This window comes from Aethina tumida, chromosome 1, assembly GCF_024364675.1.
Source record: "Aethina tumida isolate Nest 87 chromosome 1, icAetTumi1.1, whole genome shotgun sequence".
Taxonomy (NCBI): Eukaryota; Metazoa; Arthropoda; class Insecta; order Coleoptera; family Nitidulidae; genus Aethina; species Aethina tumida.
This window is the reverse complement of record NC_065435.1, coordinates 50,528,637-50,546,574: the sequence shown is the minus strand read 5'-3', so window position 1 is coordinate 50,546,574 and position 17,938 is coordinate 50,528,637. Positions and strand designations below refer to the sequence as shown.

The 17,938-nt window shown below is 31.3% G+C and overlaps 1 protein-coding gene across 1 annotated transcript; it reads right to left on the bottom strand.

Moving 5' to 3' along the window:
• Nucleotides 1-3,185: 3,185 nt before the first annotated feature.
• Nucleotides 3,186-4,685, bottom strand: LOC109595721 (putative exonuclease GOR). Its single transcript, XM_020011138.2, has 2 exons — nucleotides 4,538-4,685; nucleotides 3,186-4,477 (listed from the first exon to the last, which is right to left on the bottom strand). Exon 2 carries the CDS (start codon nucleotides 4,445-4,447, stop codon nucleotides 3,569-3,571), a length of 879 nt encoding a protein of 292 aa, XP_019866697.1. The 5' UTR covers nucleotides 4,448-4,477; nucleotides 4,538-4,685; the 3' UTR covers nucleotides 3,186-3,568.
• Nucleotides 4,686-17,938: the final 13,253 nt, after the last annotated feature.

The following is a 17,938-nucleotide window of genomic DNA, read 5'->3' as shown; positions in this document are numbered from 1 at the left end:
TATATTGTTGGTTCGTATATACTCAATCTGAACCAGTCTAGAAATTTAACTCGTGATGAGTGTGTTCAAGTTATTTTGTCTCTGGAAGGACTACGGAGCTGCCCCAGAATAGTCGAAAAAGGGACTTTAAACATTGAGACAACTATTTGTAACCACAAGAGTGTTACGGTTGCAATTAGAAACCGTAGAAGATATTTCAATAAGTAATGAATCAGTATTAGGGAAGATAATTCACAAATCCGTGTTCTTCTGCTTTAGATCCGACACTAACCATGGAGAGTACAACAATTGGAACAAACTCTATTCATGGATGAGCCTAGATTTTGCCTGTATAGATAGATGAGTTGGTGTATTTTGACGACCAATGAGAGATATGCCCAATGCAATTTACTAAATTTCACCGTATTTGACATAGGCAGAATTATGGTGTGGGGAAGCATGACCAATTGTGTTAAATAATGCCAACCTAAATGAAGAACGTTACATTTTAGACAGTACCAGTACTTACTAAAATGTAATGTACTATAATATCAGCAGTTTTCATTGACCTATAATGTAAGAATAAGCCAGGACAAGACTAAAAGAAGACATTATAACCCCGTACCGTGCTCTAACAACAACACTTTGTAGATATTGATTGAATTTCGCTCGAGAATACTTTCAGTGGGGAGAAGCTGAGTGAAGTAATGTGTGTTTGTTTAGTAATAAGTCTAGGCTTTCTTTAAATAGCGATAATTGTCAATAGAAGAGTGTATAGAAAACGTTACGTTCAATGTAATATGGCTTAAACACTTGCTGGTTGTCATTGCTAGAAGAAGTTTAACGACTGATATGTATATAAGGGAAATCCTAGAACCACATGTTGTACCCATGATAATGCTCGACCTCACACTGAGAGAATTGTCAGAGACTACCTTGAGGAGGTAATATTCCGCTGGTACAGCTAGAAGTCCAGACTTAAATCCAATTAAAGATCTATCGGACCATACGGGAAGACAAATAAGAGCACTTCAACCACCACCGAACACTTTAAACCAACTAAAGGAAAATATCAAAGAAATTTGGGAAAGCATTGATCAAGATGTCTTAAGAACATTAATTTTCTTTTTCAATAAATATTTATAAATTTTCCTTAAAACTGTGTCCTTAATTTATTTTAAAAAATACTATTAAAAAAGAAACATACTTTCATTTCATTTTTGTTAATTTTTAAAATTATTCCATAATTTTGCGGTGCAGTGTACCTTATTATTGATGCGGTGCGTAAATTTATTGGAGTAGTCTAATTTCATAACCAACTAAAAACTGCGTGGGATGATTACGGAATGGGATACATCGTGAAGGGAAAAAACTTTTAAATATGTGTATTTAATCAAAGTCCTTTGAATCGGATCAAAAAGGGTATAAACGGTCCTTTTTGACATGGTATACTGTTATATAATTTTCCGCAAATTGTGCGGTATTTATTCAAAGCAAATCTGGAATAGATAAATGTTGCGAAAGGCGGTGTGCAAATACGGACCATTTCGCTGTCAGTGAGAGCGCGGAATTGTTTACTACAACACGGAGACAGAATAGCACGGCATTTGAAAATGAAAGAGACGGCCGTACGGAGAGCGTGGAGATGAAATTTCGTGATAAATACGCATCAAGTTGACGTCAAAATGACATATGCCCTTAGGAGTGATTCATGGCGAAGCGAAATAAACACATGTCCGTAAAACCTATGCCGGATTGTTTAAAGTAATAGGATTTGGGGTCCGTAATACAGATACGTAAAAATTACGCACACACTTTATTTGGGAATTTATATATCGCGGGGAATTTATTTATCGGGACGGATCCACCGACGCGTGTGTTTGACTTTTTGGATATTTATAAAGTTCGGCACTCCGCTTCACGTTGGACACTTTTTAATGGTCTGAAAAATTAATAAAAACTCTGCGACGTCATTCAAAAAGGCATAATTTTTTATTGGCATTACAGTTTAAAAGCGTAATATGGGAACAGAAGATGTTGCACCGTAAATAAAATATTCAATGGATCTCACTGCATATTTGAACATAAATATAAACTTTCAGTTTTGTTTAGAACTAGTGCACCGCCACTTGCTTATTGATAGACCATTTCAGTATGAATTTATTTGGCAAAAGTCTTATTTTTGTAAGAATACTTCCATAATTTATTACATTATCCGAATTCTATCCTATCCTCAACAGACATTCGCGAATATTATAGAAGTTGAGAGACCAATTCCTCCCCCGTGAAACATTCGGAATTAGGTTAAGCGAGTAAAACTTTCTGTTACATATTTTATCCATCACTCACTTAAATACAGTTTGCAATCCCATTGGCGCATTTTATATTTAAATGACACAGTAAACGAAAGGTAACTTTGGATTTTACTGTCGACTCTACAAGTAATATTTCTTTATTGAATTACTATCAAGGATTAGATTTTACACACGCTCGAAACAAATAATTTTAGTTGTGCACAGTTAAATCACAATGAACAATCGCTTTGAATCCGTCAATCAAACACAAAATTTCATAAAATACACTCAACGAATTAATTACGACTGCAAGTCATGAACAATAACATTTTACAAGTCAAACACGCTAATCAAAAATGCATGTCCGTAAATTCAAACCAAATCGCATTGATTGATATTGTGGTTGACGAAATTTACATTTTCCGGATTATGTTTGAGCTACGACAAATATTGGACCAGCCAATACTAAAAAATTGATTTTAAATTGGACCCGGAATCTACAGGTACCAGCACAGGTCCCACAAGTCAAGATAGCGTCAACGAAGAGTAAATTCATGTGAACGTTGGTAAATTGATTTTAATCAATTATATTCAGTCTTTAAAAGAGAGCGTCGAGCATGTTGGATGATACTTCTCACGTTTATAAATTACTAAATTTGATGTGTAGGTGTTGATGAATATGTATTAGATTAAGTATTGCTTTGGATTTATCAAGTGGCTATTATATTATAATTATTAATTTTATATTACTTTAACTTTTTCTTATATTGAATTAACAATAATGGGTGTGTATAATTGTTAATAAGTTTCACAAAGGAGAACATTCTTTTCTACACTTTTTAGTTTTATACTTGCTTAAAAGACATTTAACCTTTTAAATTACCATTGTAAAGTTCACAAATTAGTCATATATTATAGTAAAAACATTTATTTTATACATAATACATATATAAATACAAGCCTTTTGTTTAATATCTGTACAAGAATTTTGAAAAACTTTTTTATTTATGTACATAGGGGCAATCAAGAAATTTGAAGTTATGCACTTGTAGTGGTAAAAGGAAGATTTTCCTGCATCTCCATTAGTTGCATTTTCGGAGTCCACGGCATTTCAGTATTCAGAGTGAGCTTTTCCCTCGTGGAAAAATGCAACAGAAGGCTAATGTTGTAAATAACTGACGCTGAAATATAATTGCATATCCGAAATAAGAAATAGGTTCATACTGATCTAGTATACACACATTACAGTTGGACAATGGGCTTTTTGATAGTAATCGAAACGGGAAAATGCGTATTTACCATAAAGCTGGTTCGCCAAATTCACGTTGAAATTTATCCAGCATCAGTTCGATGCAAACAAAAGCATCTTCAATACTATCGTGCCCCCGATCACTAGTTTGAATGTCACGGCTCAATTTTGATTGAACAAGGAATTTTAATGGATATCTCGATTTACGACCTCTGGGGTGTCCGAAGCATTGTGATGTATCGATTACATATGAGTGATACAATTTCAGTCCACTTAAGTCGTTTTCTAAAGCATGACCTATTAAAATTGTATCTCTGTGAATGATATTCAGAAGCTGCCTTTGCACCACATGGAAGGGTAGAGATCTTTTCATATGAGAGGGTGTGATTCCCGAAAATCTGCTGTTGTAATCAATAATCCTGTGCTCAGGTAACACGAATTCATTATACCTCACATTTCCATACACATCCACTAAAGACACTCTAGCTACTTCTAACCCTGCAATAGTATACACCATCTCGCAGTCCAGCCCTAAAACTGAGGGTGTCCGAGCACGGGTTGTGGTAGGTGTGAAGCCATTGTGGGAAAATCTCTTTGGACATTGTGGCACATGAGTTACGGCAAAAGTACAACCTGGAGAGTTCTTTCTTCCATTACAGCATGTGTATAATCGTTTACCAATGTCTGCAAAATATTGATACTTTCCACAATGATAATAGCAGGCTTCTTGTTGTTTAAAAGAGCAAACACGACCACATCTGCCACACGAATTCTTTTTTCTGAATCTTGTGTAACATCGCAATCCCAATTCGGAAAAGTAAATGCATTGCTTTCGTCGCATCGGGTAGCCCAGACGGAACATGTCTTCTTGGGAAAGAAGATGGTTCACGAGGTACATTTCAAAATTGGGTGAGACGCGCGACATTGTACTCCTGACCTGCTGAAGCTTCCCAACCTGAAGTTAATGACAAATTGTAATTGTAAGGGCTACTGTTAAATATCATCGCAATATTACCTTTTGCGCTTTTGACTTATTTAATCAAGACTCTCTTCTTTTTGTTCATCAATTAAATGTTATGTGGAATATGAATGTATTCCTAGTATTTTCAGAAATTACTCTCTGAGTTTCAGTTCACACAAAATGTATAAAACGTTTGAATGGTTACTCGCAATTTGACATACAAACACGTATATATATATATTGTCAATATTAGATTGATTATGTCAACAAATGAACCACAAGACTTCTATACAGGGTGACTCACCATTTAAAACTTATGGAAAAGGCATATTATTAATACTAAGTTTTGGTGCAGCAAAAGCCTCATGTTATTAACATAATTAAAATTACATTTTTCAATTGTACCTAAAATTAACTATTTCATTTTGAATATCCAAGTATTTGCTGATATTTGGCAAAAATGTTTGCTCCAATGTATAAAATATAGTTTCAAGTTTCCAACAAAAGTTTAATTTACCTTTTGAACCGTGGTAATAGATAAAAAAATTCTAATAGTCCCTCCCTGTAGGAGAATTTCTACTAGATTGACATTTAAGATAGTAAATTGTAGCGCACTATAAATTTGTCATTTACATGGGTGCTGAATCATCGGTTAAACTCTATTGTAACAAGGTAAAGTGACACGTCATAAATTAAACTGGAAAAAAATCTATAACCAGAGATATTGTATCGCGGAATAACAACAAACGTCTAGGATGAGTGGGGCACAAGCGTAGCACCAGGCGTAGCACACGCTCCGCAGACAAATGGGGCACAGCTGTAGCATGTGCGGGTGTCTAATAGAAGACCGGTTGAGAATTAGTCATGCTACGTGAGATCGATGGCGTTAATGGCACCCCCTTTAATCAAACACAATACCATACACACACTAGCACCTTTGAGCACAATAGACAGGTAAACAGGAGTTATACACCCACGCGATTGCCTCACGTGTTAATTACCGCGATTTTTCGTTTGCGTTTCGCTCTTGGCGTACCAAGAATTTTGATTCGACAAACAAGGGATTGCCAATTGCCTAGCTAGCAAATTGTCCTATGTCGTAAGTTATTTTCCTGGTTATTTAATATGCTAATTCCTCAAGAATTCTTCATTTTTCCGTTCCTCTTCTAGATTTTTTATTCTGTGTCTTAATTATTTTCTTTAGTTCCTTTGTTTTCTCTATATTCTTTAGTTTGTTTAGTTTGCCCTACCTCATTATTTTTTCTCATAACTTTTAGTTTAGTTATATACCATGCATCCTTCCTTATAAAACAAAAATATACTATTACCATAGGAAGTATCTAAAAATATAAGCAATATATGATACCGTCAGTTCTAAATATTTAACCAATTTAAAGCTTTCAAAGTGTGGAAGTAAAATATATGTATGTATTTCTCTAGAACATTATTTTTCATATTTGATATGTCAAACCCAGTTTACGAGTGTAAGTGTTATATTACGATAATAGTTTTCACATACGTGAAGGGTATACACTTCACGTATGTGAAAAACTAAAGTAAACAATAAAAATATTTATTTTCAGAATATGTCACAAATACATACAAATGTATATACTTATAACATATTTTGTTTGTTGAGTCATTGTTATAAAACTACCAATAAATTAATCTTGGTTGGTCACGGTAACTTTAAATCATGATGACCACACATTGGATTCTAAACTGGATTTCTACGATATATTACCTTGTTTCTACGGTATGCATATGCTTCGGTCTGTATTTATTTGAAATTAATCCGTGACAGGCTAGAGATTAATTACAATAAATATTTTACTAATTAATTTACAAAAATTTAAATCAGAATTTATTTATAAAATAAACATTTGCATCCAAATTACCGAAATTTATTTAAACAGTAAACCAATGTGGCAAAATGTTTTATAATGAGTACAGAATTTTAAATATTAATTAGGTAGTTCTCTGACATGTGGATATAAATTAAGTGATTTTAGTAGAACATATGGAAAAATTAGCATTTCTTGTTTTTGTACAAATTTTCCAAGAAAGATATTGTTATAATTGATTGATTTATAATATATACATATACCCTTTACCAATATATATATATATATATATATATATATATATATATATATATATATATATATATGTGTGTGTGTGTGTGTGTGTAGTATTTATTATACATTTAGTTTATGCCCAGATTTCAGTTTAAATCACCTTTGAAAATCCATAATTAAATAAAGCATAGAACCCTTGAAACACGCTTAAACGTTAATTAAATTTCGATATACAAACACGAAAATATATTCATCTTGTTAATTGCTCACTTATGTAAACTGATATCTATACTAATTAACAAAATACTTTAAATTTTGAGTAGTTCATCTATTCGAAGTTTTAGGCGAACAGTTGCGCAGTTAATATGTTTGGATAGGTGAAGGTGAGGCGTACATGGAAGGCAAACACATTAATTAAGAACATGAAAGTCAGCAGCCATGAGCTCTCTTCATTCTCGAACCCTCAAAAGCACCGCGAGACTTCTCTTTCATTTTGATTGATAGCATGTGCATTTTTTATGCGACCACTATACCAACTAAAGTTACCGCAGGTATTGAGCCATACTCAAAAACTTGCCTAAATAAAGGGTGATTGATTACCCGATTTACCTACCTATGCGATTTTGAAAATCTTTGAGGCGTTTGTCGTAAGTCACGCCGAATTATTTTAATTCCCGATTCCCCATTGACCGAGTTTTTTTTTCTTTAGGAACGATTTTTCTCCGTTGATTGATTACCAAGTAATTAACTGTCAGATTTAAGAGGTTTTTTATATAACGATCTGTCCACAAAACGAACTCTAATTATTTCATTATGAGTGATCTTGTAACGTTCATCTGATTCAATTTTTTTAATGGGAGGAACATTGCTATTATCATCACGAAAGTTTCAGTCAATATTAATTGACACGATTATAAAAAATAATGTCAATAAAATATTCTGTGACTGTTAAATCCGAGGAGGGTTAGATAAATTCTTTACAAGAAGACATCTTCAGTTTCTGTTTGTTTTTTTTAATAAAAAAAACGACCTCGAGTGTTTGATTGATTAACAAATAATTAACTGTCAGATTCAAGGGTTTTTATATTAATCGACGTGTAACTTTAAATGAGTACACACAATTAATTCAATAAGTTTTTGCAACTTCTCCGACTCTTATGTTCTCTTTCGAATTACAAATACCGTTTCGATATTAGTTACGTATTATTTTAAATATGGACTAGAGTTTTTTGAAATTGGATTCGTACTTATTATTTTTTAAACAAAACTTAGTAAAAGTATAAATATAAATATCTACACTGAAAACCTATCACAGCCATATTTATTAAATGAATTTTTTACTCAAAAGTTTTAGAAGTATAAAGCCGAAACTAGTTTGGAGATTAAATATAGCACTAACAGAGACGTGTTTGTTGTCAAGTCTTAAAACATGTTTTGTTAATATTTTTTATCTTTACAAATTGTCATTTATAATTTATTGTTTAATAATTTTCAAACGAAATTGTTACGCGAAACATTTAACCATTGTATCAATTATCAACTTATACGTATCATTAATCATTATTAGGTGGTTGAAATTCGCACCGAACTAAACATATTACCGTCATAAACTCCAAGACTGAACTAATCATTGGGAAGTTATGCGTTCTACTCTTCCTAAGTTGTGCAAAAAGGGATTCAACGTTACAATCACCATGACTGCCGACCGCATCGACCGCACAAACCAAATAATTTACCAGACCGAATTAAAAATAACCAAACCCTGGATCCCCCAAACGTAAAAATGCACACAGACATTCCACAAGTGTTTATAGTTGAATGGATGTCTAACAGCCACGGCAAGAACATGATTGAATAACAACAATGATTACTTTTTCCTGTATTTTCTTAAGGTAATTTAACATTTACTGACGACAAAAAAGGACTGCTTCAACATATTTTAGATTTCTATTTAAAATGCTTAAAAAAACAATATTTATTTTAAAACAATCTGTGTCCTGATATATAACACAATCAATTACCCCCATTTTTTAGACCGATAAAACCGCATGTCTTGTCTAGTATTCATCAATTTTGGAGTAAAACAATTTATAGCGGCTATTAAAACAAAAACACATCACCGTCGTTCGTTATCTATGATGTAGTGGTGTCGCATGTTCTTAAAGCTCGTTATTCTAAAAATAAAATGTGCCGCATATCCATCTGAAAAAGGGGCGAGAATTTTACATACGCTCTTGTCAATAATATGATATGTCAGAATTCGCACTTGGATCTGTACGTTACGAGTTTATTCGCAGCTTTTGGGGACGAAAGTGAACAAAATAAAAGTTGCAAAAACACGTAGAAAGTTTTAAGCAGGGATCAATCCCCATCTCGGAAAACGTCTGTGAAAAAATCAAAAGCTTAATAACAACATTTCTTAAATCAAAATTGTTGTGCAGCTTGTTATAAATATTAAAATATGATTTTCATAATCGGAGCGTATTGAATATAAAGCCAATAATCAATAGCGTGTATCTATTAAAGTTCTAAAGTTTCAAGTAAATTAGATTATCGATCAAGTTAGTTGAAAGTTTTTAATGTACTGTCGTAGATTGTGCACAGCAGTTTCATTACAGGTTAGGGCTTTAATGTCTAATTGATTTCTCTCCGTTCTTTATTGGAAGTGAAATTTTCGATTAAATCCATGGCAAGGAAAATGAATGCGCGGAGTGCATAAAATATTTAGTTGGCCGTATTATTCGACAAAACTAAATTGCTTTAAAATGTTTATAGATTTTAAATTATCGACTGTTTTGAGATTTATAACCACTTAATAATAAATTTGTCTGTCTATTTTGGGCCATTATTAAAGTAGCATTTTTATAAAGTGTTCGGGTGTCTGCACACCACAGTGGACTGACACATTTCTGATGTAAAAGTAGGTCTATAAAATGTTAATAAATAAGTCATAGCTTAAATAGCTGAAAACTTACAAGAAGTTGGCCATTAAGAATACGTCTTTGAACAATATCAAGTGGACAATGGTAAAGTAGGCATTGTTTTCTGTTTATGTTAACTGTTAACGTACTGTGGTGGCCGAAAAAATGGCACAGAATTTAGTTAATATAAAAAATATATTTCATAATATTTTATTACTCTGTACGCTTATTTCTTAAAAACAACACAGATATTAATTTAAACACACATTTTTGTATGATTTAATTTAACATTTAACAACACTCTATGAAGTAAGAATTTATTCTTAATAGGATTTATATTATTTTACTGAATAATTAACTTTCAGTGAGTAGAAATAAACATTGCATTCTAGAGGAGAGGGAAGTAATAATTAACATTAAAGATCAAGGTCTAATTATTGCTGACATCGCTACAACAAATATGAAACAACACATTAAATTGAAAATTCAGTAAGAAAACGTTGTAACTACACAAAACAACTCCTTTAACAGACTGACAAATAGGAAGGTCAGTTTTCCATTTTTTCTTCAGTTCCATATGGCAAAATCCATATCCCACCATAACTTGATCGTATAGATAATTTCTATTACCATTTTTTATAGGAAATTGAAAGCTCTACAAAAAATATTTCTTAGAATTTTTTATAACTCTTACCGTTTAGAAGATATCAAAATTTCAAGAATTTTACAAAAATTTCTTTTTTATTCGTAGATAAATAAATAATAAAATGCACAACATATGTTATATCTTTGTAGGAAATTTAACGCTCTACAAAAAATCTCTTGTAGTTAATCGATTTTTCTAATCATTTAGAAGATATTCGTGTACATATTTTAATAATTTTTTAATAAATATTTTAAATTTATTCATTTAAATAATGAATTTTGAAATAATTCATTATCTATTTCAGAAAAAATAAAGTTTATAAGAAATATCGTTAAATATATCAATAGAAAAGAAAAAAGTTCTATTTCACCATACGAAATTTTATATTTTATCTCAGAATTAATACGAAAATATTACATTGACTCTAAATACACCACAAAATTTTTGAAATACGGGGGAGGGAACGTTATGCTTTCAGGTTCAATTACAGAAAATTATTGGTAATTTTGACCGTTTCATATAGATAGATAACATGAGAGATCTAACAGAACAATTTACCAACTATAATTAACTAGTTATATGGATTTTGTTCGTCTAAAGTTGTTCAAAATTAGGAAAAATATAATCATATTGAGGTTCTCGACTGGCCAGAACAAAATCAGGACCTAAATCCTATTGAAAACTTATGGCATGAAATGCAGTATTAATTAAAAACCAAAAACCAACAACTTTAGATTAATTGTGATTATCAATTGAACAGTCATGTAATTTAATTTCAAACGACCATTGCCAATATCTCGTTGAATCTATGCCTCGCCGTTTACAGAAAGTTATGACGAACAAAGTATACCACATCAAATATTAACATTTTTTTAATGTTATGTATAAATTATATTATATATATATATATATATATATATATATATATATATATATATATAATTAAATTATATATTTTTTCACATGAGTGTGATGTCTGTAATTAAGATTTAATTTAAGAGTGGATATATATATATATATATATATATAATATAAAATATTTTGATTGAATTTCCCATTAATAATAAATTGCAATATATGCTATTCATCTAACCACCACTGTACTTGTCATCAATGACGGCTAATTCATTTAATGTTTACTCTCTAATTTGTTCGTATAAACACTAACAATATAACTTTTAAGTAACTATCAATGACAAGAAGTATGTTGACAGTTATATACCACAAAAATCTCATATTTAAAACAAAGTCCACTTTACCATTACCCTCTGGACGTAGTCAACTTTAAAAGCTTCTAGCACTTCTGTTGAAGCTACAATTTTTTATTTTTACATTTTATAAATCCACTTTTGCATTAAGAATGTCTCTTAAACATATCAGAATACCCTGTATACAATAAAAGTAGGCGAAATTGAAGTTTCTAAAAGACAAATATATTAAAAACTGAAACGATTTATATAAAAATTAATGATATTGGTCTAGAAGGAAACGTCGTAAATTAAACCAGGCCTACTGCTAATTTAATGTAACGTCACTAATTAATAATAATATTTTCGCGTCGCAACAATGGGCCCACCCCCAAATACACACAGTCTTGAGCGGAATAACTTCGACAAATATAATTTAATTCCGCGCGTCGGCGGTGTTTTATTTGCAAACAACCCGCGACGAAACCCTCGAGGCCTGTATTCAGGTGCGCTCCGGTATATAAACACACATACACACACACACGAAAATAGTTTCGTGTTGCTTTATTCGCGAATAAAAAAGATGCCACGCACCGTTACGCTTTGCATTTTAACTTTGCATTATGTGCAAAAATTTCCTGTCGGGACAATACTTTTTTGTGTTTGCAGACGCCGTAATCCGGATTGTGTAATTTCGTTTGAAAGGGATTCAATTTGTTAATTAATACGATTTTTTGGATGTGTTTTATCACTTAATTGAATGCGTTATTGATTACAACTGCAAAAAAAAAAAATTTTGCACACACACACTTTATACTTTTCCACCCGGTTTTAAAATATTTACAGCGCCAAATGTAAACTGTGTGCGGGGCTAATTAAAAAATAATAATTCGGATATCCAGAATAAGGTAAATTGCGTTTATTTAAAATTATAATCAGTTGGAGAACTTTCGCAATTCGCACGTCATTCGGAATTCAATAAAAATGATTTATCGCTGTATTGTTAAAACAGCGCTAATATCTAATTATAACAATAGTACAGGCTCAGTTATTATTTCGTAATAAATGAAATTTTACACGTAAATGATTTATACCGTGGTATAGCATTTGGCGGGTCCCGTTTTTATTACCATAATTAGTGACACCGTGGAGGTTCGACATAAATTTGTTGTCTGAAGGCAGTTTTCGCACGAAAAAACAATTTGTTGGAACTAAATACATTCATGAATTATGCATTCTGCAGTATAGATAAAGTACATTATATCTAAAGGGGAGAATAATATTCGTATCTTGCAACACCATCACGGAGCACCCATAAAAAATGTAGACAACGTATCCCGTCGCATGAAACAAAGTAAGTGCCCTTTAAAGCAATACAAAACATATACTTTTTCAATCGCAGATACGAAGGCGAAAGGGGGAAGAATCAAATGGAAATGTTACTCCTTCCAATTGTACACGGGGACCACCCCAAGACTTCCTGTTGTAAATTAAGTTGCAACCCTTGATTCTTATTCAACAGCCGTGAATTATTCAATTTTATGCACGGCTGTATGAGTAAGCAAAACACACCGATACAATATGACAGATATGAAATGCATATTTGAACAATGGATTTATTACATTCAAAAAATGTGATAATAGACACTTTCATCCCCTGCACTATAAAAGGATTTTACTGTAAACGTAAAAGCCCGCACAATTTCCACACTGATCTTTTTCAAGGAATATTCTAAATACACGATATTAAAATGATTCCTTGGAACCCGCCCAAATAAACATGAAAACTAATTAAATCGGTGGCTTTTCTCAATAATTTACATGATACATATTTATTAGTTGCGTGCATTCAAATTCTCAAAAAATAAATAAATTAAGTGATTTTCCTAAAGAAATATTGCGATAGGATCTTAATTTATTCTATCTCATTGTAGTCTAGACCAGAGAATTGAACTGGCCGACGAAAATTGCACACGAACCTTCATTCAAAAGTTTTAATTTTAAATTATTTTTATTATATATTTTCGACGCTTTTCAAATTTTTAATATCTGTATTAATAATAATAACGATGAAAGGAGCATTTTCATTGCTCATTTCTATTGTACAGAGGTTTTAAAAATTTTCAATATAGCTTTAATTAATTAGGATAATTATCCGTTGCCATTACATAACACATTCATTTTCAATTTTCACAACGATTTTTTATCAGGGATTTAATATTTCTTTTATCTGAGCATCACAGTGATTTTTATGGGTAAATGAAGTTAAAGATATATTAATTGGTATTTCTTACAGCAATTATTCACACAGAATGATGTAAATAATGTTATGCTCAGGGTTAGAATTTGTAATAAAACAAACAATGTTACTATTCATTTTATTAAATAAAATCATTAAGTGCTTTGCTTATTCTAAAACGCAGTAAAATTTGTCACACATTTGCAATGTTTTATAATTTATTTTGTTAGAAGAATAATATTGGCGTACATCAAAAATGTTGAAACTTTCTTTTACATGTTTTCATTTTTATTTGACTATTTTCACTGCTTCAATAGTATCTTTTTTTAATAACAAGTAATTCTACTATCTCAAGTGTTACATTTTTAATTTGGTAGACCAACATCGCATAAGAAATAAAAGTAAACGAATCTTCGAATCTTCTTGTATAAAAACTAGTGACACTCTGCCCGTCGCTGAACTTTCATATCGTTTCCCCATTTCAATCATGTGTTTGGGAAATCTTTCAACTCTGTTCATCACATTGACCATGCAGACTTTATGCGAAGAAAATCAAACGAATACAAAGAAAATGCATCTTTATTATCTTATTTGAACATGGAAATCGAAATTAAATATTTTCAACTGAACTTTTTTTATAACATTTTGATAATACTACTCATACAAGGGAAAGAAAAGTAAACGAAAATTTAATTTTATTATTATATTTCTATATATTTTATGCATTTGAACTATTACCTTTTTTATAAATCGATTTATCCGTAGCTGAAGTTTCTGTATTTTAGTAATATGTTGATGAAACCTTTCACTTTGTCGCCTTGACAATCTAGATTTTCCAGGAAGAAAACCAAATGAGTGAAGAGAAAATGAATCTTAATTTCTTATTTGAAACCTAGAAGTCAATATTAAATATTTTGATATGAACGTTGTAACTATACACACAGTCAAAACACTTGGACCCCTTAATATTCTTGGGAATAAAATAATGTTATAATTAATTGTACATAATTTAGGACAAATGTTTTTAGCATATTTGTTTGTTTGGTTTGGTTTAATACTAGTAGAAATAAAAATAAAAAGAACTAAACAAGTAGTTTATTGAAATTTGTAAATTAATGTACACATTCACATAGATACTCTAATACTCTGTATGGCTTCCTCTGTTCTAAAGTATGAATTAATTCGCCATGACGTTGAAAAAATTAAATTATTGATGACTTCTTGCAGAATGTTTGCCCATTCGTCTTGTATTATTACAATTGCTTGACCTAGTATATCTCACACGAGTTCGATCGGATTCATATCTGACGAGTTCGCTGGCCAAATCAATATTTGCACATTTGCTTCTTCTAACGCATTTTGAACATTTTTTGTTAGCGTCAAAAATGTAATTAGATAAGCTGTTGATTAAAAATGTACAAGTCAAAGACATTACATTAAATTACATTAAATTACATGAAATTTGAACTTTCTTTAACAATTGTTTTTCTTTTGATTAAAACGATAATTTGCTCATCTTTGCAACAAAGCATCTCACCATCCCACTCTGACCGGATACAGATAATTCTGAACGGCTTTAAGTAAATAAACCGAAAAACACAAACACAAAAACAAATGAATATGATTTTCGTGTTCAGTGTACCCTAATTACCCTAAAATAATGTTGAAATTGCCTATTCTTAATATATCATAAAACAAACTAACATCAGTAATTTGTAATTGTTTAAATTTATATAATTTATCAAAGATTAATAGTAAACAACCAAGTTGTTTTTTTTTTAAATGTAACAAGAGTTTGTTTTCAATTAATCATTATTGTTAACAGTCAAAGATAAACACGTTTCCTACATTTACAATTAATTTCCAAATAAAAAAAAATTAAAACACGAAGTTTGCCTCGAAGGTAAAATAGTAGTAGCTAACCCGTTATTAAAATAAACATAGGTACATACATCTAACTAGATTTAAATCATCCCGACAGCCGATTCAGGGCCGTCATCTTTCAGAACCGAGGCAAATTAAAGAACCACATGCTAACACCTTCCATCCACCATAAATCAATTAATCTCGCATTCCGTCGCGTTCGACTTCGCGGCCATTCATCGAAATTTAATGTAAATTAAGCGAAAATTGACTCATTAAGACATATTATACAAACGTGTATAATTGATGATGATTCTCCGCAAGTCATTTACCGTCAATTCATAAATAAATCACCTGTATTAAAATACCGCACCTACATTTACATTGTGCAATATAAGAGAAAAAAACGGATCAGGTGTTAATGGGGTTACGATTCATGTGTGTGTGATTTAGTGGTAATGGAAAATTTTCTAGAAACAACTATTACATTATGTATGGGAGAAGGAAATATTGTTTTTAAATAAGTCAATTTTATCGACATTTTATGGCCAGAGTGGCTGAATTACGGTTTGTCTATTGAATATTGTATTTTAAAGGAAACCATAAATTTGGTGGCAGATATTGAACAGTTATTAACAAATTTAAGTGAAAGTAAAGCTGGAAATAAGATTAGATTAATAAATATTCAGTGTGTCTCAACTCTATTTTCATAACAGTTTTCTCAGAAACGGTTAGAAATTGAAGCTTTGGGAAAATGTCAAAGGAAACTAAATATCATTTTCTTGAAAGCTGATTATTTTAAAAAATGAACAGGAAGATTTTAAATGGAATTGGTTATATATTTTACAAAGCTCCGATAAAGAGATTTTAGACTTTACTTTATATATTTATTGCATCACGGAAACTTATAATTAAAAATGATAAAAATAAAATTGAAAATAATTATGTTACCTATAATAATAATCCTAATATTATCCATCTTGTAAGTTGTCGTTTAAATGAGATTAATTGAAGTTGAGCGAAATGGTGATGTTGTAGGCGTGTGCGAAACGGTGGCACAAAGACGGCACAATATAAATAGTTTATATCAATGGTCATAATGGCACCAATTAAACTTAATTACGGAGGTATTTTAATTAGGTATAAGTTTAATATACTCACCATCTGTTGACCTGAGTGAGAATTTAGTCAACTTATACATCCCGGCGTTATATCTAGTTGAACAAGCTGCTGATCTCGTAATTAAGAACGTTTTGCATATAATTGGGAAACGCGGGAGACACCACTTTGTGAAATATAAAATTTTAATATTTCAGCTGTTAGTCGAGTTCGGAGGATGTTAAATAAGCGGCGGGGTTTTAGCAAATAATGAGAGAATAAAGCCGTATGTAATTACTAATTGAGTTCAAATTTCCACGGCGCAAAACACGATTATATTATAATTTGCGGTGAAACAATTTCAATTTGGACTATGTCTTTTTGCTCCAAGCACAATCCCATATGATCAGTTCTAAAGTCGATAGTCTAAACTGTAATGGAGAGGAAAAAAGTTTCTTCAAGGAAAAAACAAAAAACATTGAACGACCAATTATAAAGAAGATTGCTTTGTCATTTTTATTTTACTTGTAACTGTTTTACAATTACAAAGAGGCAAACTTCCTGACTGTAAAGAACATTCACAGACAAATTTTACCAAAAAATTACATCCGTAATTACATTTTGTTTTTGTCGGGTATTACAACTTAGCGGTTTACTTATTGCTTTTTTGAACCAGCTCTTCTCAAAGTGTATTTTCCATTTGCCTTTAACTGCATTATTCAATACTCCTTTACCGCATTCGTAAAAGAGTAATTTTTGCAACGGTCTTATTGCTGTTTACGCAGAAAAGATCAAACCAATTCAGCCCGTTTCCAACTTGAATTGTGCAGCTCTGTTTTCGAGAATAATGCACATACCAGCCGTAATAAAAGTTTCAGAACACTAGAATAAAAAGTCCACATTTTTGCTTTCTCAAATGTTTTATATAAATAAATTTCGATAAATAATATAGAGGTAGTAGAACTAATTCAATATTTCAAGAGCATAGACGTGCCCGATCAATTTTAATATATTTTTCTCCGAGGCAGAAAGCCGGCATTTTATACATTACAAAAGCGGCCTATTATTTATTAAAAACTCGAAACCGTTTAACTGCCACGTTCGAAACATCCTTTATGAAGCGCGCCCGATAAAACAGAAAATAATAACGTCAAAACGCTAATATCATAGGTGTCATGTAAAATATTAATTTATAATGGCCTATCTATTGTGTCTATCGGCTATTAATCAAAAACTGTCTACCAAATGTGATTTTATTTTGTTGATTATGGGTTTTAAATTGTGTAAAATAACTTTTCTGGGCCATTTTTATATATATAGATATATATTCGCCAGCAAATAAATTGCGAATCCCGACCATCTGCCGGTATCAAACTTAATAAAGTTTTAAATCTGATAAGAGTGGAATTGGTTTTAGTTTCTG